The following is a 21,416-nucleotide window of genomic DNA, read 5'->3' as shown; positions in this document are numbered from 1 at the left end:
GTCCCAACTACCTGGAGTGCGGGCTGGAAGCAAGGACAGACTTCGGGCATACGTGGCCCTGTGGCCCTGCAAACTTTTTGTCCCATAGAGAGGTATGGCTGGATGAGGGCCAGAACAGGGCCCCCCTACAGTGCAGGGCCCCAGCCAGAGGCCCCTGTTTCCCAGGTGTATGGGTCTAGAGGACTGTAGTGTCACTCTTACCTGTCCCTGCCTTCTGGGCCTCCTCTACTCCTTTAATCATCTCTGTTGCTCAATCATCTGGGTCACTGATCTCTGAACCCTGGCCAGGGTCCCCGGGGCCTGTGCCAAGGGCGGTGAATGCTTCCCTCCAACACACCCTCCGCCAGGTTTTCCTCATGCTGCTGCCAGGCCTCTGTCACAGCTGCGGCCCTAAGGCTGCCTTACCCAGCTGCCTGGCTTGGCCATGGGCTGTTGCATTTGAGTTTTTCAGGGGCAGGGTCATGTTGAATGGGAGCCTGTGATGCACTCCCAGGGAGCGAGGCTCCCCTGGCATCAAGCTCAGCTGAAACGTGAGAGGTGCGCTCTGGCCCTGGGCTGGAGTAGGCAACAAGTGCCTGGGCTGACCCCGTGACACCAGCCTCATCACCAGGATGCACGGAGGATCCCTAAGGACTTATGATGACTGCTTCTCTGCCACTGGTCTCCTCATTCACTCAGCCCTGGCCAGCCCTCTGTGGCATATTTCCAAAGCTCAGCTCTGCCGAGGTCCCCTGCTACTCACAGAGCTTTTGTGGCTTCCTGTGGCCCACAAGGGGAAGTCGAGGCTCCTAACCTTGACCTTCAAGGCCTCTCTGGCTTTGTGTCCTGCTGCTGTCCCCTTGCTATGGTCCAGACACCTGAGGCCCCTCCTAAGGAAGCTTCTTTGTCACTCCCACTTCCATACTTTCATCCTCCCCGCTCCCTCTGCCTGGAATTCCCTCCCTATTCTCTTTCTATGTATTCAAGTCATTTGAGTGTTTCTTTTTCTTTTTCTTTTAAGGCAGGTCCTCCCTGTGGTGCCTAGGCTGCAGTGCAGTGGCACGACCATGGTTCACTGTAGCCTCGACCTCCTGGGCTCAAGCAATCCTCTGGCCTCAGCCTCCTGAGTAGCTGGGACCACAGGTGTGCGCCACCTCGCCCAGCTAATTAAAAACTTTTTTTTTTTTTTTTTTTTTTGTAGATACAGGGTCTCCCTATATTGCCCAGGCTGGTCTTGAACTGCTGGAGTCAAGTCATGCTCCCACCTCGGCCTCTTAAAGTGCTGGGATTATAGTCGTGAGTTGCCACCCCTGGCCTCTTTTGAGTCTTTCTATTTATTTTGCATATCTTTTGAGGCCACAAGAGTAGCATCTTTGTCCAGACTCTTTCTATGACCACCCACCTCCACCCCAGCTAGCCCCCATCTCACCCTCCCCTCAGGCCCCTTAGTTCTGTCCCCGTCCCACTCATTCCATAATCACCACTGCCAGCCCCACAAGCAGCCTCTGCCTCTTGTCAGGCCTTGGGCTGAGCCTGGTACCATCACTTCTCTGCTTAGTGCCCACAGCAACTCTGCGACGTGGGGACTATTGCTTCCCATTTTCTAGATGAAGAAAACTGAGGTTCAGAAACTGAAAGAGATTTGTTCAACATCATACTGCAGTGGTGACTCATGAATTCAATCAGCAAGTATTTATCATGTCCAAAGCCCAAGGTGAGGGGCCGGGCCAGGGCCAAGCTGTGGCTCCATCACAGCATCCCTCACTGACCAGTGGGGCACCCACAGCCTTGGGGTTCACCTGGTCTTCTCCCTTGCTGGACAGCTTTGCTCTGAGCCTTACTGTCAGCCTCTGCTGGGACAGAGCCGCTGGGGCGATGAGTCCCTCCACCCTCGTGTCTTGGCTTCTTCCACACACGCTCCTGGAAAAGGGCTGGCCGTTGATTACTGGCCTGATGAGAACATAGCTCCTGGAATCCTGACGTCACAGCTGCAGGTGGCTGTCGAGGCACATGACAGACAAAAGCCCAGAGAGGGCAGGCTAGCAGCCAGAGACACCCAGCAAGGGTGGGAGTGGAACCCAGGGCTCTAGCCACCTGCCCCAGCCCTTTCCTTCTTGTGTCCTCCAACTTCCAAGTGGCCCCTTCTTGAGAGAAGCCTCCAACCCCCTGCCTTGGCCAAGACAAAAAACCAGAGTGCGTTTCCTCATTTATTATAAACACAAGTTCGCAGGTAAATAGAGGGTCTAAAAAATACATTAAAATAAATAATTGGGATTCTCAAAGTTCTTAGGGCAAATAAGTTATATACAGACAGGAGAAGCAGAGCAGGCCCTTCTCACTGGGAGGGTCCCGAGGGAATGAGGGTGCAAGAACTCTGGGGAGGGAAGGCTGGAGAGGACACAGCCAGCCAGGATGCCAGCCCCAGGGGAGCCGTCCAGCCTCCAGGGCTGGCTGAGGCATGTGTGTTCGTGGCTGCGCGGTTGCTCCTGGTTTGTAGCCCAGCAGACAGGACACTCCTCAGGACGCAGCCTCCAGATGAATGTACTCCCCATGCAGTTCTTCCAGCAGAGCTGTGGGCCAGCAGCCAGCACTGGAGGCTGCTCCGCAGTCTGGAGGCCGAGGGCTTCCCTGGGCAGTGCGAGGACACAGAACTGCCTTGGACGAGGCTCCCTCACCAGGGAGCTTGTGCCAATCCTGGCAAATGGGTCCAGCTGTCTGGGACCAAGGCCCCGGTCCAGGAAGCAGGCAGAGAGTCCACAAGCCCTGGCCACTTCTCTCCTCCTCTCTCCCCGCGGGCTTCCTTCCCAATGTTCCTCCAGCTCACGACACTATCTCTTCCTCCACCTGGAATGTGTGGACCGTGGCTCCCGCATGGCCTCCTGTTGTCGCTTGGCAAAGAGGCTCTTGACTGTGGAAATGTCCCTGGGAATCAAGAAGGGTCAACTTAGCATCTCAGGAGATATGGACTGTCCAAGAGCTCCCCATGAGAGCAGGGGCAATGGGGCTACAGCCCTTGCCCAGATCCTGGGGTCACAGCGGCCCTGGGGTCAGAGAGTGGCCACAGCCTGAAAACAAGGTCTGCACAACCAGCGCAGCCCAGCCCAGGCGTTGAAGCTTCTCTGCACATGGGGGCTTTGACAGAGCTAATGTTCAACATCAAATGCTGCCAGAATGAGTGGACAGCCAAGCACAGCCCTGTAGGTCTCCCGTCATCTGCCTTCCCACTTCTTTCCACACCTTTCCACACCTTTGCTCCTGCTCTTCCCTCCAGGCTGTGTGTATTCCCCTCACCCAGAAGCCACCTGCTAAAATTCTACTCATTCTTCGAGGTCCAGTTCAAGGTAGTCCAGCCCAGAAAACAGGGCACCCCGCTGCCCTTTGAACCTGGCTGGGTGGCCACATCCTGGCTCAAAGAACTCTAAACTGGGAGCCAGGAGGCTGGCTTCAGTTCCTAGCTAAGGAAACTTGGGCAACAATCTCAGCCTCTCTGATCCCCTTTCTTAGCTTGTAAAACAAAAACAGGCCTGAACTGCTGAGAATGAGTACAAGGTTGGCCGAGCCAGCTCTGCACACTATGAAATGTGCGCATTTGAAAAGTCTTGTACTCATATTTTTCATTCTCAGAAAGTTCCTAAGTATATGTTGGGTCCTGTCCATCCCACCATCCTGCCTTTTCTCCTGTTTTTCTGCCGCCCCCAAAAGGTGAGAATCTCTGAGGGGCTGAGCTGGGCCCTGGGACCTGGCCAGCTGTGAGGAACCCTCAGTGACAGAAGTGGGAATGGCAAACCCCTCCACAGCTCCCATGGGCACAGACCCTGGGCTACACGCTTCATGTGCGTCCACTCATCTGACCTCACAGCAACCCCAGGTGGGGATGGATGGCACAATTTCCCTGTTTCTCCTGTTCAAATCATAGGAACTAGAGGCACAGTGAAGTTGAGGGGCAAACCCAAGGTCACAAAGCTTGTACCAGGCTGGGCTGGGGTTCAGATCAAGCAGTCTGCCCGAGAGGCTGCCCCTACAGCCATTCTGCTGCCCGGCAGGTGCAAGTGTCTGTTCTTGAGTTGGTTTGGTTGAACAAGCATTCATGGGCACCTCCTGGGGGCCAGGTCTGACTCACACTGAGGCACCAGGGAGGAGACGCAATCTGGGCAGCAGAGAGGGAGCAGGCTGGGCAGTTGGCCCCTCTGGACCCCAGCATGTGTGAGATGCTCCACTCAGCACAGCCTGAATGAACAACTGTGGTCCTTCCCAGTCATGAGCCTTCAAACCCTCTAAAAAGTCCACTTCCAGGCCTAGTGGTAACAAAGAGCACAGTGGGTAAGAGCACAGACTCTGGGGTCAGCCAGATGCCGCCGACTGCTGTGTGACTTTGGGCAAGTGGCTTTCCCTCTCTGAGCCTCAGTTCTCTTTGCTGCCCAATGAGGACCCAGGCCTGCCTCACATAGAAAATATGGGAAATGTGTAAGGCATACAGGAGGTGCTCAGTCTGTGCATGTGTCCCACGCCCTCACCTCAGCCTTTGGAGAAGCTTTCCTGTAGTGGCCCCTGTCTCGCCAGTCTGGAACACGTCTGCAGGGGACTTCCAGCTTGGGACTGCCCCGGCTTCAGTCCTGCGTGAATAGCATTAGGGCCCAAGTGATGGACTGCCCAGGGCCCTGAAGCTACCTGGCTGCAGGCCCAGCCCAGCCCCCACCCCTTCCCCATCCCCACCTGCCTGCAGGAGCAGATCCATTTCCACCCCTGTGCACCTGGCATCTTTCCCTTTCCAGGTGGGGTGGGGACTGAGGAAAACTGAGCTACCAGGAATGTGTTCTTAGCCCCAGAAAGAGGCAGCTTTTTCGGCCTTCCCAGAATCTGGCCACCTGCAGCTGCAGGGGAAACTGAGGCAGGGGCGGGGCCTCAGCTTGAGACCCAGAGGAGGAGTTTCTCGTAAACCATCATGGGAACTGGAGCTTGGGATTTTTTTTTTTTTTTTTTGAGACTGAGTTTCACTCTTGTTGCCCAGGCTGGAGTGCAATGGCGCGATCTCGGCTCACTGCAGCATCTGCCTCCCAGGTTCAACCGATTCTCCTGCCTCAGCCTTCCGAGTAGTTCAGATTACAGGCGCCCGCCACCATGCCCAGCAATTTTTTTGTATTTTTAGTAGAGACAGGGTTTCACCATGTTGTCCAGGTTGGTCTTGAACTCCTGACCTCAGGTGATCCACCCGCCTCGGCCTCCCAAAGTGCTGGGATTACAGGTGTGAGCCACCGTGCCCGGCCGGAAGCTTGGGACTTTGAAGCCAGTTTGGTTTTCCCAAATTCTCCATGTGGATGAGGGAAGGAACAAAGCCTCCCACCACTTTACAGATGGGAAAACTTAGGCTCAGGTAAGATAGGAGACATGGCAAAGGCCCCCCAGCAACTGTGGGGCCACCCTGGGATGGTGAAATGGCTTCCCAACTCCAGATGCCATTTCTTCCCCAAGCAAGCTCCAAAGTCCCCCTGAACCTCAGGTCGGAATCCAAAGCCCAGTAGGACTCGATCAGACAGACTCAGGCCCAAGGCCTGGCCCTCCTTCTGACAAGCTATGCAGCCTGATGTGTCCTGCCCCCTCTCTGGGCCTGAGTTGCCTCAGCTGTCACTGGCAGACTCTCTCCTGCCCAGGAGTGAGGACACGAGTGTTCCCAAAAGCCCCCAGAGCTGGGCACCGGGAGGGCCCCATGGGTGACTGGTTCCTGCAGGAAGGGATGGTGCCATGGACCCAAAGCAGCCTGTGGCCCCCTGGGTCGCTTCTCACCCCCAACTTGCCAGTTCGCTCCTCTGCTAGTCTCCCAGACACCTGCTCCCCAGGGCATGCCCGGGCTTGCAGCTACCCTATGCCCCTGCAGGCTGGGTGCCCACCTACCAGGGCCTTCGAAGGCAGAAGGTGGCACAGGCGGGGTCCCTGGCACTGGAGCACTGACAGCGCCTTGGCAGGGAGCGGCGCCGGCGTCTTGGCGGGTTTCCCAGGCCGTAAGGAGCTGTCTGTCTGTGGGCGGGCAGCCAGCAAGGTAGTGAGTGGTGTGGGATGGAGAGAAAGAGAGAGAGAGAAAAAAATAAAGAGAGAGAGGATTAAATAAACCACAACCATTGGCAAGCAGGGACTGTCCACACTGCCCACTGGGACAGCCACCCATGCCAGCAGGGTGCCAATGAAAGGTGACCAGCCCTTGACCTCAAGAAGTCACACCACTGAAGTCACAGGCTACTCCACAAGGGTCCTGGTAGCCCTTGGCAAGACCTTCCCCTTCTCTGGGCCTAGTTTGGCTCAGTGAGAGCTCCCAGCATGGGGGCAAGGAAATCTGTGATCCTACCTGAAGTTGGGAATTGGGAACCTCCTAGTCTCTCTCCCCTCTCAGACAGGCTGCTCCCCCTGTTCTCAAAGAAGGCTCTCAGCTAGCTCTGGAGGAAGGGCAGCCACTCCATCTCACAGAAGTAAACACAGGCTCATAGCTAAGCTGCCCGCACCTGGTCCCCACTTGCCTGGAGGGGTAACAAATGTGCCTTAGAGGCTTGACTTGAAAGTGGGGTGTGTGCGTGTGTGTGTGTTCAGATGGGATTAATTTCAGATTCAGAGTCTGATCAAGTGGGCCAGGGGAATGGCAGGGGCCCTGTGGCTGGCTGGACCAGCACTTTCGAGTGACAGAGCTAATTTTAGATGGTGTGGTTGGAGTCGTAGTGACTCCAGGTAGACTCAGCATGCAGGGACTGGCAGGGTTCCCGCCCTAAGCAAGTGTTTGGATGCGGATTAGCTTCACACACGCTTACGTGCAGGGCTTCTCTTGCCTTTTGCAATTTGGGGAGGGGAAAGAATCACAAACACACACAGAAACTTCAACTGAAGTTATGCAGTGGCCTGGAGGCAGCGCGGGTGCAGGCGGAACAGACAGCACTGGGCTCCCACCCGGGTGTAGCCAGTCGCACAGGGCAGGTTCTCATCTGTCGTTTGAGGGACTATCCTGCCTTATGGGGAGGATGGGGGGCTCCTGAGATGATCATGCACGTGCAGTGCTTGGCAAAGAGCCTGGCATAGTCAAAGCACGGGTGCTGTCACTAATTGTATTATTATTGGAAGAGCATGCAGAGGCAGCATGACAGACTGTGAGCTCCGGCATTCCCCAACCGAGGATGGTGCCTACCCTTACAATTACCTGTGTGATCTTGGGGAAGGAGCTTAAGCTCTCTGAGCCTCAGCACTTGAATCTGGAAAACGGGGCCAACACTTGCTTACCAGGCTGTCTTAAGAATTCTCAGGAGACAGCCCTCTCTATGGCTCAGGTGGTCCCCACTCAGGAATTGAAACAATTAACTATTGATATTAGCCAATGCCTCCATCTGGAGGCCCAGGGAGAGATGGACTGTGTCAACATTCCCTAGCATGCCAGTAGCTTCCACCCTGACACCCTGCCCCAGAGCTCCCCCTGCCCCCAATCCCCATGGATGCTCACTCAGGAGTGTTCACCCAGATGATGTCCAAGTGGCAGAAGTAGACGCACTCCTTGTCGAGCCAGGAGCTGCAGGAGCAACGGCGAAGCCGAAGGTGGGTGCCTTGGGCATGAGATGAGGACGCTGGCTGCTCCAGGGTGGCAGCAGCCTGGCCCTTCCCTGCAGGCACAGGAGGGAGAGAGAAGTGGAGAGGTGGGTTGGGGTGCCTGGCACATCCCGGAGTGGGGGACCCACCGTGCCCCTCCTCTTGCATAATCGAGGGAGTTGGCACTCTTGCTGCTCAAGAGCTCCAGGCCAGCCCAGGGAAGTCCCAGCAGCCCGTGGGGAGCCTGGGCACCTCTGTATTTGCAGAACCTTTCCCCTGCCACCACTGCCGCCAGGCTCCCGCCCCTGTCTGCCCCCAGCTGGCTTGGGAGGCACTGCAGCCCTAGAGGGAGACAGAGACAGACAGACCCAGGAGCTGTAGGCAGCAGGTGAGGCCAGGGCAGCTCACCTTCATGCAGGGCCACGAGCAGGGCTAGCGCAACAGAGCACCAGGTGGTAGGCAAGGAGACCATAGCGGCGGTGGAGCGGGCAGGCTGGACTGGAGCAGGGAGCGCCTGTTGCCAGCGTCCTGCTATTAAGCTGAGCAGATAGCTCATTGCCTCGGTGCCCTGGCTGCCTCTTATACCAGGCACAGTGCCCCACCCCTTCTGGTCCAGCCCTGCCCCGCTGCACCGGCGGGCTGGGAGCCAGGGACACCGCCTCCTCCCCGGGCGCCTGGCCCGACCCAGCCTCTGCAGTGAAGGGGGGAGGGAGATGGAAGGCCCGTTCCTCCCTCTGTGCCTGGAGCACCTCTGGGAGTCCTGAGGCTCCCTGGCAGTCCCCAGGGGCCCCTCGCAGTCCAGCTAGACTTCCTCAAGTCACCCCCAGCTGCCCCGAGCCCCCTCCCTCACTCTGTTGGCGGCTGCTCCACAGGTCTCGCCCAGGGCTGTGAGTGTGAAGGAGGAGGTTCCATGAGCAAAACCCCTCTCCTCGGAGAAGACTCTGCCATCTATCCTGCCTGCCCTCTGCCAACCAGGCTGAGGATGCCCCTCTGTTGTGTGGGATGTGAAAGGCCCACGCAAGGCTGTGTGGCCTTGGGTGAGTCAGAGCCCTCTCTGGGCCTGCCTCCCTCTGTGAAGGACACAGCTCATGCCTGACTTCTGACCAGCCTGGAACTGCTTCATCCCCACCTCACCCAGGAAATGCCCCCCTCAACCCCTGCCCTGTCACCCCAGGGCCTGGGGCAGGAGTTCTAGTCCCTTCCAGAAGCTGTTTAGCTATTCAGCCATGGCCAAGGGCATCCTTCCTGGGCCTGTTTCCTTGTTTGCAAACAAGGCCAAAACAAGAAGGTACTTCACCTGCTTGGCTTACAGGCTCCTTTGAGACTAAGAAGGTGGCTTCAGACCCCTTTCCAGAAAGATGTCCCTGAGGACACACACACAAAGCGCCCCTTGAACAGTCTCCTGTCCTGGCCATGACAGGATGTCTTGGCTTCCACCGGTGGCTACTGTCTGCAAAAGAAGTAAGCCAGGGGACTTCTCTGGGGACTGGCATTCTGCTCCTGCCCCTCTGCTGGCCCAGAAGCCTTGCTGGGGAGGGGAAAGCAGGGATGAACCACAGCTGTGCTGAGCAGCTCGGGGAACTGGCAGGCACCCTCTGTTCCTGCCCTGGCCTGGCTGAGAGTCCACTTCCTGCTGGAGTCTTCTCAGGGACCCTGTCTCCAGGCACAACAGGAAAGGCCCTCTCATTTCTTGGAATTCCCAGGGCCTGTGCCTCTGGTGCCTGCCTGACTCATCCCATTGCACTTATCTCCCCTGCAATCTCAAGATCCAGAGCCCCAGAGGAGGCAGGGCCTGACACCTACCCTGCACACAGTAGGGGCCTTGCGAGTGCTTCCTGAGGGCAGGGGGGTGAAGAGATGCACACCTGGCTTTCCACTTACAGAACCCAGGATGCCCAATGCTCAGTTCCTGTATTCAGCAGCTTCTTTGTCCTTGGACATTTATGAAGGGGACAGTAGGTGACCACCAGGAACAGGCAAGTTTGCATCTTCCTAGGGTGTGCCCAGAGCAAGCGTGCATGTGTGAAATCCTGGAGAAACTGGCAGAACTGATGGAGGGTGACAGCAGGATCTTCCTTCCTGGAGGCTGAGCTGGCTCCTGTGAAAAAAACAAATGTTTCCTGAGCACCTACTACGTGCTTGGAGCACTATTGACTCTTCCTCACCACAACCCCAGGAGGCAGCTATTATCACAGGGGAGTCAGCTCGGGACTGCCCACGAGGCTCAGAGAGGAGCAGGGCCTGGTCAAGGCCACCCAGCGGGCAAGTGGCTTGGTCTATCAAGCAAAGCACAAGGGACTCCCCGTGAGGTGCTCGCTGCCCTCCCACGTCGTGCCTCTCGAAGAATTTAGAAGAGTATTTCTGGAATGAGGTGAGCAATACTCACAGTCATTTCTATCAGCCTCTGCAAGAATATGAATACGGAATTAAGCAGGGCTGGGGGCTGGTTGGGGGTGGATAGAGAATTCAAACCGCTGGACCGTGAAGAGAAGAAAGAAGGAAAAGCAGGTCAGCGGGGAGACGGAGGGGGTCATGGTGGGGAGGAAAACAAACAGGGAGGCAGATAAAGACAGGCAGGGAGAGAGGGGGAGAACGAGGAAGCAGTGCGTAGCCAGAAAGAAAGAACTCGGATTTGAGAAAGTAAAAGAGGGAAACCATAGGGAGAAGAGGGAAGGTTATAAGGCGTCTAATCTTTACACAAATGCAAAACGCCTGCTCAAGACAATAGGGAACCAGAGGCTCCGAGCCGGGGAAACATAATAGAAGCATTAAATGAACCCAGAGACAGGATCCCTCTGGGGTGTGAAAGAAGGGTGAGGACAAGGCAGGGGCTGCTGCCCGAGCCCCGCAGGGTCAGCACAGCCAGCTGCGAGCTGGGCCCGGCTCCGGTTTCTCTCCTTCTCTGCCCTCCGCCTGAGCTGAACAAGCAGGGCTCCTGTGAAATGGAGAGGACTGGCCCAGGAACCTAAGCGAGCCCAGATCTTAGGGGATGAAGCCATTGCCAGAACAGCGCTGCCCCACTGACAAGAGTTAGTTTCCAGGTAGGGACAATTAAGCTGAGTTAAAAATAGCCCCATCTCCCTGGGTCACTTAGCCTGGGCCTCTGTCTATTGCCTCTGCCCCTCGTGGCTGGTCGGACTGCATGACCCTGCCACCTATAACTGTCCTGGCCTCACTGTCCCTGTCCTTTCTAGGTGGCCTGGCTTCACGACCCCCTGGCCCCACTGCTCTGGCCCTGGCACCTGCCCGAGTTTGTTGAGGCTGCAGGGGGAAGGGCAGGGAGCCACCGAAGGTCACCCTCTCAGAATTTGAAGAGAATTGCTTTACTCGCTAAGCGATTTGTTTCCCTTATGCTTGCAGCAGCCCAATCCAAGAAAGAGGGATGTGTGGGGAGGGAGGGCTGGCAGAAGAGAGCAGTTGAGTGTATTTCTGAGTAAGACACTGGGCTAGAAACTTCCCCCTAGAAATCCCCCTGTCTCCACTCCCATTTGGTAGATGAGATAACTGAGGTGCAAGAGGAGGAGCAACTGGCTCAAGACACTGATGGGGCTGGGTGTGTTCTCTTGGTTCCTAACCTGCCTCACCCTTTCCTGTACACCCGTGAAGCTCTCCCAGGGGTCCAAACTGAGCCCAGGATCCTGGGTCCCTTGGAGAAAGGCTGTCAGGAAGGACCCCACTGGCAGGAAGGCTGGGGCATTGGGATGAGGTTAGGCTGTCTCTCTGTGCACCCCAAAGCTCCCTCTATAGTCCCAGCTCTAAGAGCAAATATGGTCCCGTCAAGCAGCTGTCCAGCAGCTGTGGACACTGAGCTGAATGGAGGTTGCATGGGAGTGAAGACTAAGTCTCCTAGTGATGTCTGACACAACAGGGCTGGGCTGCAGCAAGTGCCTGGGATTGCAATCGAGGCCCTGGACCAGGAAGCTTTGTCCCAGCTCTGCTTTTCATGATATGTGGCCTAGGGCTCCTCTCCCTGGCCTCAGGTGTCCCGCCTTCCCATTGATGGCGAGAGATGCTTTCACCTCTGACTGCCTGTGACATTCAGGATCAAGCTGACCTGAGTTTAGAGCTCCTCAGACGGAGGCCCAGGAGACTCTAGCAGCATGGCTCTTGCAGCTTGAGGCCTTCTGCTCGTTCACCTGTGCAAAACCAGTCATTTCCCCATCGACACCTGGCCCCACCGGGTTTTGGGAAGTTCTGTTGGCAGCCCCAGTGGAAGGGACACAGTGTCTTTGCTGCAGGCACACACTGTGCAGACGGCCTAGCAGAGCGAGCAGCTGGGAAGAGGGGCTGGCCGGGGGAGATGACAGGAGCTTGCAGGGGCTGGGGGTTGGGGAGGGTTTGGCCCTGGAGCCACCTGGGCTGGGGCTTAGGGACTCAGGAGACTCAAACATTCCCATCACCACTTGTCCCAAATGCTATGGGTCGGGCTGCCCCCACTCGGGCCTGGGGCCACTCAGCCTCAGGGCCTCTTTCTGGTGGGTGGTCTGGGCTTCCTGCCATCAGCCACAGCTCACCCTGAGCCAGTAGGACCAACCACCACCCACACCACTGTCCTCAAACTGGGTCTTTGCAAGGGCAGCCTCAGCCTGCGGGGCCGGCTCCCCTGGTCTCCATGGCTTCCCTTGGAGGACACCCTTGGTCCTCTTCCCTCTGTCTCAGCCCATTTGGAAAGATTTATGTCTCCCACATAAACTGTACTTTCAAAAGAATAATTCATGTGCTCTCTTTGTTATCAGTCTAAGGGTAATCAGAGCAGGGTCAGCCAGGCCTATGAAACTGCTGGAATTTCAGCCAAAAGCAGACATGGTTCAGTCAAGACACCCTTGTTAAGAGGCCATGTAAGTCCTCCTGGACTTTTTGAAATGAGGAAACTAACTCAGGACTCAGCATCTAGGATGGAAATCTCTGGACTCCAAGGCTTTGAGTTACCTCTAATGGGCTAAGGGCCAGATTCCCCACTTAGCCTTTTAGGAATAGAGGATAAATAAGCATTTATTGAGCATTGAATATATTCTGAGCCCTGTGCTAAGTGATTTAGGTATATTACCTTCGTGAACTGTCACAACATACCTGTGGGGTAGTTACTGTAATGAGTCCCTGTTTTATAAATGAAGAAACGAGGCTCACAGAGGGTGACTTGCCCCGTGTCAGACAGCTAGGAAGTGGCAGAGCCAAGGTTAGAAAGCAAGTCAGTGTAGCTCCAAAGCCCGGCCCTGAGCCTACGTGTCCCCAGTGTGCTTTCCTGACACCCAGCCCTTGGGGAGCCCTCCCGCCTCACAGCAACTCTTCTCCAGGGCACAATTCCCTGCTTTCAGCAGGCAGAGAGCCCTAGGCAAGAACTTTTCCCCTTATGCTTATCTGCTATGGGACCAACAATCTATACCATGTCTATCCAATGATCCTCCCATCTATTCACCTACCTACCCATCTATCCATCAATCCACCCATCCACCCGTCCATCCACCTTTCCTCCCAACCACCTTCTTTCTATCCATTGATCCATCCATCCATCCATTCACCCATCCATCCATCCGTCTACCCACCCATCCATCAACGTTTCCTCCCATCCACCAACCTTTCCTCCCATCCACCTTCTTTCTATCCATTGATCCATTGATCCATCGAGCCATCCATCCATCCATCCATCTACCCATCCATCCATCCATCCACCTTTCCTCCAACCGACCTTCTTTCTATGCATCGATCCATCCATCCATCCATCCATCCATCCATCCATCCATCTACCCACCCATCCATCCACCTTTCCTCCCATCCACCTTCTTTCTATCCATTGATCCATTGATCCATCAAGCCATCCATCCATCCATCCATCCATCCGTCTACCCATCCATCCATCCACCTTTCCTCCAACCCACCTTCTTTCTATCCATCGATCCATCCATCTATCCATCCATCCATCCATCCATCCATCTACCCACCCATCCATCCACCTTTCCTCCCATCCACCTTCTTTCTATCCATTGATCCATTGATCCATCAAGCCATCCATCCATCCATCCATCCGTCTACCCACCCATCCATCCACCTTTCCTCCCATCCACCTTCTTTCTATCTATTGATCCATCAATCCATCCATCCATCCATTCATCCATCCATCTGTCCACCTACCCACCCATCCATCAACCTTTCATCCCATCTGCCTTCTTTCTCTCCATTGATCCACTCATCATCAAACCTTTTATTCATCCTTCCGTTCACACATCTACTCAACCAGCCTCCCATGCACCCATCCTCCTTCATGAGAAACAAGATTGGACAGATTAGGAGGGTCGAGGCTTGAAGTGCTTTGAATGGTGTATTACACTGTCTTGGAAACATTATTTGGTTGCTTCCTAGAGCTGGGTGTGTCTCCCCACTGATATGATGAGCTAATTGAAACATGGTCTTCTCTGGAATTCCCGCCTCAGAGCCTAGCATGGGCCTGGGCCCATGATCTGTGCCAAACACTGGGGTGAAATGAAATGCAACTAGATGGCTTCATCTTACCAGACAAAGCTTTGCATAGACACCCCTTCTAAGGAGGTCTAGGCCCCTTTTCCCATCTGATGCCATTCTTCAAAATGCTCTAATGATGAAGACTTGAGATCGTATTTAAGGAAAAAGTCAGAGATGAAAGGGCCCTTGGTCTACACCCAGATGATGAAGCTGGGGTCTAGGGAGGATGCTGCCAGAGGTCTCCCTGCCAGGCCTGGATCCTGGAGACCCAGGATGTCTGCATGCTTTTCTCTCTGAGGCCTAGGCCCCTGTGCTCAGAGGGGCTGGAACCCCAACCTTCTCCTCTATCCCACCATCACCACCAGCCAAGACATGTAGCTGGTATTTTTTCAGAGTCACACCCACTGTGTTGCTTAGAACCGATGTTTTCCAAGGTGCACCCGGGGCCCCACCAGGAGACCGCCTTTCCCCTCTGGGAAGGGGTGAGCCACCAGGAGGCTGGGCCACGCAGGAGTACAGTACTTCATGCTAGAATGAAATGTCAGCTAAAAATAAGTGCTTGGTGCCTCTATCATCAGGATAACTTGGTGCCCAGGAGGCAGGCAAAGCCAGGGTTCCCACTGTGATTTTAGGCCAGCATTCCTAAGCAGAGGTGTGCCTGGGGCACCTCCTTGCCTGAAGGCCTTGACCTTCCTGCCCAGCTACTGGGAATCCTGAGCCATGAATGACCTAGATGGGCACAGATGGGCCCTGGTGGACAGAAAGGTGGTCAGGAGCTGAAGCCACTGTCCACAGGGAGCTCAGGGTGTGGGGGTGAGTCAGAGGCCAGCCCACCCTTGGCACCTCTGAGGGTTGGCAGATCCAGGTTCCAGCTTCAAAGCTCTGTGACTCAGGCTTGAATCCCCCCTCACCCACTGTCCCATTATGGACAAGTGCCTAAGACTGTGCCAGGCCAGGGGGTAGTTTGGGCTGGGGTTGTCCAGTCTGGGGGCTGGTTCTGTGGGTCACTAACCGTGTAACTAAGGGCACACCATGGTTTAGTCTTCCTGAGTGTCAGAGGCCACATTTGTCAAGAGCATCTAAGAAGAAAAATCCCACCTGGCAGCTGCTGGGAGTGCTTCATGGTGGAGCCAGTGTGAGAGCTGGCCTCTGCCCGGCTCAGGAAGGCACTGCCCACCCACTTCTGCTTCCCTTCCCCACTCACCTTGGGATGCAGGGTGCTGTGGGCCTTGTAGTGTGGACAAAATCCTGGAAAGAAGTGGTGTGTGTGTGTGTGTGTGTGTGTGTGTGTGTGTGTGTAGGGTGTTATTAGAATGTGCCATCTTCATGCCAGGGACCAGATCCCCACGACAGGTCCCTCCTCTGCTCTGGGTCACCAAATCCCTCCAAGGCAAGTGGCCACCCTGGCTTCCGCTGCCCACTCATGTTTGCTTTGGCACACCGTTCAGCGCCACACCAGACAAGAAGTGTGCGGAGATTTGGGAGGCTTCTAGGCAAAGCTGCCTTTCTGCAAGAACCAGGCTTCAGCTTGAAATCTGTGGTCTGATCCCAGCTTGGCACCAGGGTGAAATGTCTCACCAGCTCGAAATGCCCACCCTGGCATTGGACCTGCCTGGGTTCTGACCCTCAGCTGTCTTTCCTGCCTCATCCCACTAAGGCTGATCTGGGTGTCCAAGACTTTAGTCCACCAGACCCCAGGGTGAGCCACACTCTGAATGCATAGCAGACTTCCTCACCTTATGCCTCTGGGCAAGCTGGGGCCTCCCATCCTCTTTCCATTCCTACTTACTTGGTTTACTCTGACCATTCTTCCAGGCCCATCTCAAATGTTACCTCTCCCAGGAAGCATTCCTAACTCTGTCCAAGCGTCTTCAGCGGACAGATGAGCTCTGAGACTCCCAGACGGCCTTCTTGAGACTGGGAAGTGAGGGTGTCCTGGGTCCAGGCAGGCAGCTCCCAGGCTGGGAAGAGGGGGACATGGAGTTGCAGGCTTGGGCTTGGCTTCTGGCTGGGTGGCTGCTGGCAAGCCCCTTCTCCTGTCTGAGCATCAGCTTTGTCCTCCATGAAGTGACGTGGCCCTGGTGGTGACTTGGGGACTAAAGCGTGAAGTCAGCAGCAGCCCAGAAAGACTTTTTAGAGCCTTTGCACCCACCTGGGTAAGTTTAGTGCTCGGCCTGCAGAGGGCGCTCCAGAGGACAGAACCCCAGAAGCCCTTCCCTGATGCTACTCCATCAGCAACAGGAGAGGCCGGCCATCTACTCGCCACCTCCCCATCATGCACTGAAACCAACCTGGCCTACTATGTGCTATCATAAGAATCTATGTGAATCATAAGAATTCATCATAGCTACTGTTTACTGAACTTTCCAATGTGCCAACACTTACAAAACCCACTATATAATATATATCATCACAATTAATCATCCCAGTGGGAAGGCACTTAGTATTATTCCCATTTTATAGATGAGGAGCCTGAGGAAGTGAGGAGACTCAGGAGGTGAAGTGGCTTGCTCAAGGTCATTTGAGTCTAGATCTCCCTGCTACATGGCCTGCATTCTTATCCACTATCCCAGCACATATGATCCCAGGTAGAATTTTCATAGGATGCAGCTTATTATTACCTTTAGTTTTCAGATGCGTAAACTGAAGTATCTTGTCCATCTAGCAAGAAGGGAGCTGGGATCTGAACCTAGGTCAGCCTGAGTTCTTGGCCTCAGCACGAAACCTCAATTTGGATTTTCTTGTCAGAACCAAAGAGTCCCCCAGAACGGGTCCTGGGGATCGACCTCAGGGCCTGAGTCTGGGGGCAGCAGGAGAAGTTCCTCCATCCCTCAGCCTGGTCCCAGCCTTTAGGAGCAGGATCTCTGGGAGCTTGCCGGGAGGAGCCGGCCGTTAACGCAGTGTGCTGGGTGGTGAGGTGAGCAATGACTCAGGGTGGGAGGCCCTGAGCGGGGAAGGCACACAGTGGAGACAGAACTTGCCTGGTCACATCAATCCTGGGGTCCCCTAGGAGGAGGAGGTTTGGGTGAGGCAGGGCTGAGTCATGGCAGTGAGGTCAGACAGGGAGCTGGGGTGGCCCAATGACCTCACACCTTCATCTGGGCCTGTCAAGGGGCTGTGGGCCCAGGTGGGCCTGGTGGGCCCAACCTGGCAGAACAGGCACACCCCCTCCTTGGTTGTCCATAGCCAGGGGGTATCTGTGAGACCAGAGGGTCTCCCTTTAGGCTTTCTAAGGCCTCTGTTGCTGGAGCCCCTAAACCCTGCCAGATTGGGGAGGCAGCTGGTATAGGAGGCAGAGTGGGGAAAAAGGGACAGAATCTCACTCTGCCCCTTAGGATGTGTGCCCTGGGCAGCAATCGCAGCTCCTTGAGCTTTGGCTTCCACTCTGTCCCATGGGTTCATGTGAGCATCTCAGAAGCTGATGGTCTTGTCCAAACCCTGGCACATAGCTGAAGCTTGGGAGAGGCAGGTGGAAGAGGGAATGGCCATCACCAGCCAGGAGCCCACCAGAGAATGGGGGGCTGTAGCAGACTGACCTCGACCACCCTGGCTCAGTGCCACACCCCAATGTCCTGGCCACTGCCTGTGTGGCCTTGGGTGAGAGCCTTCCAATCACCGGGCCTCAGTTTCCCAATGTATCAAATAAAAATAATTGCCTCAGACTCTCAATAGGAGATAGGGGATGATGTCGCAGGGTTCCTGAGAGTTCCCACCAACCCTGTGTACCAGATATGGTGGGGGTGGGGCGGGGGCGAAGAGAGCCAGAGCCAGAGCCATTCCTCTGGGGCCCAGATGCAGTGGGTGAGCCCCTGCCGTGCCACTTGGAAGTTAAGCCTGGGAGCCTTGGGAGTCAACTGCTTGCCCCCCACCCGGCACTCCCCAAGGCTGATCCAGAGAGGCTGAGGGTGTCCAAGGTCACACAACAGCCAGCTGATGTCCACCATCTAAGGGGAGGGGGCCTTTATCTCCCCAGATAAGAGGCCCTGAATGGGCTGGGAAGGCCTCGTGGCCTCAGATGAGGCCACGTGGAACCTGGGGGTGGGGAGTGGAGGGCCAGAGCCTGGCTGACCCATAACCATAAGGCAACCGCTTCTCCTGGTACCTCCTCAGCCTGAGTCAGCGAGGGGCTGTGGATGCTTCTGAGTTCATTGCCTGCCACCCAGCCTTGGAACCCAGGCCTCAGGCACAAGGGAGGTCTGTAATAATGACCTGGCGAGAATGACAGCTGTGTGGGGAGCTGTGCCCACGTGCCAAGCACTCTTCCTGCCTTCATTCATCTGGTCCTCCAAACAGCCCTAGGAAGAGGGCAGGGCAAGGCCTGGGAGTGAGCTTCAGAGAGGCTGCATAAGCTGCCCAAGGTCACACAGCCAGGGGTAAAGAAGAAGGGTCTTCAGCTCCACGGCTGTGCTTTCTGCCATCATGTAGCAAACATGCCAAGCCCACTCTGTGTCAGGCCCAGGGCTGGGGCTGTGGATCTCTGGCCCAGCTGGGATTTGGGGAAAGGTACCCCAAAGGCATCACTATTTGCCTGGGAGAGGGAGCTGGGAGTGTGGAGGGCCTTTCCGTGCTTGGCTCTTTGTTGGCCAAAAGGGAGGGACAAATATGGACCTGCAGGACCCCGGAGGAATGAGGGATGCCTCTGCCTGGAGACTCGGGAGTGCATTCTAGCCAAAGAGACTTTGAGCGAGGCTGTGGAGGTGGAGCGCGCATTCCTGGTAGAGGGATGGCCCAGGCAAAGGCCGGTAGGCCTGAAAGGGCATGAAGTACCCTAGGATAGGGAGTGAACAGCCTGAGGGATTCCATGGTAAGAGAGGAGGTTGAGGCCAGACCACAAGGATCGTGAATACCAAGCGGAGGACCTGACCTTTTCCTGAGTTCAAAGTGGAGTCAGAGGAAAAGGTGAGGGTGGGGGCAGTGGCCTTTCATCTGTTCTATTGAGGCCTAGGCCAGGTGGTCTCCAGCCAGTGGGCGTGGGGTGGGTTCCTTTGGACTCTCAGAAGGGCCCCAGGTGGGTGACGCCACAGCCCAGTCTATCTTGGCATCTGAGAACAAGGCCATCTGCTGGCTGCCTCATTCCTGCAAACTCAGGGTCAGAGGACCTCTGATGAGCCCAGCACCCCACAGCTCCAAAGAACTCCACGGTCTCTGAAACCAGGCTGCAAGGGCGAAAGGGGTAAGGCTGGCAGAGACATCCTGGGCAGGGCCCCTCCCACTACCTCATTTTCCAGCTCTGACAAGTGCTTACCCTGTGGGGGACAGGCAGCTCACAGCTCGGAAGTCGCCTGGCTGCCCTAAGGAGGCCCATCCCAGTATGGCCCTGCCCAGCGGGGCTTAGCTCGCCCTTCTCTATACTTTGGTGTTGCCCGTATCACCGGAGGGTGCTGGGGACGCAGGTTTGTTGAACCCTTTCCCTCTTCCTTCCACCAGACAGTAATACTTGTATCCTCACTTGTGATTTCCCCAACAACCCCTGGGGGGCCCCCTTCTGCGGGCACCCACTTGATGGGTAAGAGAATGGAGGCTTAGAAAGGGACGCATCCCGGAGCCCCACGGACCAGTCTCAACCACCAAAGGGCAGGGAGCCTGGAACCCTGCGGGCCACACGCCGCGCAGCTCACTTGAGGGGACACATGTAGATTCTGAAACCTTACAGCCCGGGTTCAAATCCTTGCTCTGCAGCTCACTAGCACCTCACCTCAAGCAAGTCAGTGTCCATGTCTCATTCCCTGCCTGGAACCTCCTTGTGCCTCAGTTTCCACATCTAAAATGGTGATGCTAATAGCACTTTCCTCGGGGTAGGTGTGCGACTTAGGTGAGATAACTCATACCAAGTCCTTACAGCCGTGCCTGGCAAATGCCCCCTCGGCAGATGAAGAAAATGAGGCTGAAAGAGAAGAGGGGCCCCCCGGCAGGGATTCGCCCCCCGCCACGGGCCCCACGGCCGGGCGGTTCCTGCAGCTGCCTCTTCCTCTCCGACCTGTTTTGGGAAATCCTCGGGCTGGGGGCCCGAGCGCGAGCGGCCGCGGCGGACCTGCAGGCGGCGGCGCTCGGCCCGCCCTCGCCTCCCGACCAATTTTGGGCAATGCAGCGGCGGCGGCGCGCTACGTGCCGGCCATGAGTCAGCGCGCAGGAATGCGCAGGACGCTTTGTTCCCCGCGCGGCGGACGAACGTGCTGGGACCGGGGCGCGGCGGGGCCTGACACGACCGCACGGGCAGCACGGCCACGTGCGCCCCCAACCCCACCTCCGAACCGCAGGGCCACCCGCGCCTCGCCTTCCCCTGGGGCCCGGACCCCTGCGGGGGCCCTGAAGGCCCAGCCCGGACTCCAGCAGTCCCCGGAGAGCTCCAGCACCCTCCCTAAGCCTCGGGCGGGGGGGATCTGGTCTGAGTGGTCCTGGCCGCCCAAGCCCCTGGGTGGCTCGCAGAGAAGCAGCAACTGCGGGGAGGGCTGCCCAGGAGGAAGGGGGGACCTGCCCCAGAAAGACTAGTGGGAGGCACGGAGACCTCGAGCGGCCACAGCAAGACCTGACGCTGCCCTGGGGAGGCCGTGTGGGGCCCGTCATCCCTTCTCCACATGGAGGCTGGTGTGGGAAGGAAGCGGGGGCTGGGTCCCCCAAGTCCTGCCTCCAGCTTGCGGGGTGTTTCCCTGAAGCCACTCCCCTCTCTGGGCCTAGGCCTGTCCAGTGGGAAATGGGATGACCCTGGCTGTCTTGCTCTTCCCCAGAGTCCTGGGCTGGGTAACGAGGTCTCGAGCCCAAAAGTGCTTTGGAAAGGAGTGTAACCACCTTGAGAAGTTTTGGCAAACTCCAGATGGCCACGCGGAGGGCCTTTTGCGGGTGCCAGGCTATGTCTGGATCTGACCGGTAACGCTGAGTGCTGGGCATTGCTGCTGTGGAAATGCAGGTGCAGAGGGGGTGACGTCATCTGCCCCCAGCCACGCGAGGACTGGCAGGGCAGTTAGAGCCCCAGGGCAGTTTGACTGGGCACCCCTTCTCCTGGATGGGTGAAGACCCTTCTCCTGGGGAATGGCGGGGTGGCTCCCACAGCTGCTGGACGCTGCCGACCGTCAGCCCTGGCAGAGGGAGTGGGGAATCTTGAGGCTCCACTGCGGGCTGCTCTGAGAGGGTGCGGAAGCTGCTGGAGTCGGGGTCCCTCCTGCCCTGTGTGGCCTTGGGCACCACTTGCCTTTTGGGTACTCCTGTGACTGCTCTATCTTCACAGGAGGAATTCCATTTTAGCTTCCCCATCCCTGGTGGGGGGCAGCAACTAAATGGCCAAGTCTGAGCTTAGGACGGGAGGTTCCTCGGAATGGGATTTTTTTTTTTTTTTTTTTTTTTTAGAGACTGGGTCTCGCTCTGTCACCCAGGCTGCTGAAGTGCAGTGGTGCTATCATGAATCACGCAGCCTCTAACTCTTGGGCTCAAGC

At 56.5% G+C, this 21,416-nt stretch overlaps 1 protein-coding gene across 1 annotated transcript; it reads right to left on the bottom strand.

Annotated features, from left to right (window-relative positions):
- Positions 1–2,176: 2,176 nt before the first annotated feature.
- EDN2 (endothelin 2) lies at positions 2,177–8,087 on the bottom strand. The gene is made up of 5 exons (XM_004025561.3): positions 7,942–8,087; positions 7,451–7,607; positions 5,869–5,991; positions 4,494–4,592; positions 2,177–2,901 (listed from the first exon to the last, which is right to left on the bottom strand). The coding sequence occupies exons 1-5, from the start codon at positions 8,003–8,005 to the stop codon at positions 2,808–2,810; spliced, it is 537 nt and encodes a 178-aa protein (XP_004025610.1). The 5' UTR covers positions 8,006–8,087; the 3' UTR covers positions 2,177–2,807.
- Positions 8,088–21,416: the final 13,329 nt, after the last annotated feature.

Source organism: Gorilla gorilla, chromosome 1 (genome assembly GCF_029281585.2).
Source record: "Gorilla gorilla gorilla isolate KB3781 chromosome 1, NHGRI_mGorGor1-v2.1_pri, whole genome shotgun sequence".
Taxonomy (NCBI): Eukaryota; Metazoa; Chordata; class Mammalia; order Primates; family Hominidae; genus Gorilla; species Gorilla gorilla.
This window is presented reverse-complemented; position numbering and strand designations above follow the sequence as displayed.

What these genes read in the sequence shown, in the direction of transcription:
- EDN2 (XM_004025561.3), bottom strand. Translation starts at nt 8,005, where the DNA reads ATGGTCTCCTTGCCTACCACCTGGTGCTCTGTTGCGCTAGCCCTGCTC. An exon ending in GCTCGTGGCCCTGCATGAAG is followed by an intron (nt 7,608 to 7,941) that starts GTGAGCTGCCCT and finishes CTGTGCCTGCAG; the next exon opens with GGAAGGGCCAGGCTGCTGCC. An exon ending in AAGCTTCTCCAAAGGCTGAG is followed by an intron (nt 2,902 to 4,493) that starts GTGAGGGCGTGG and finishes CTTGATTCCCAG; the next exon opens with GGACATTTCCACAGTCAAGA.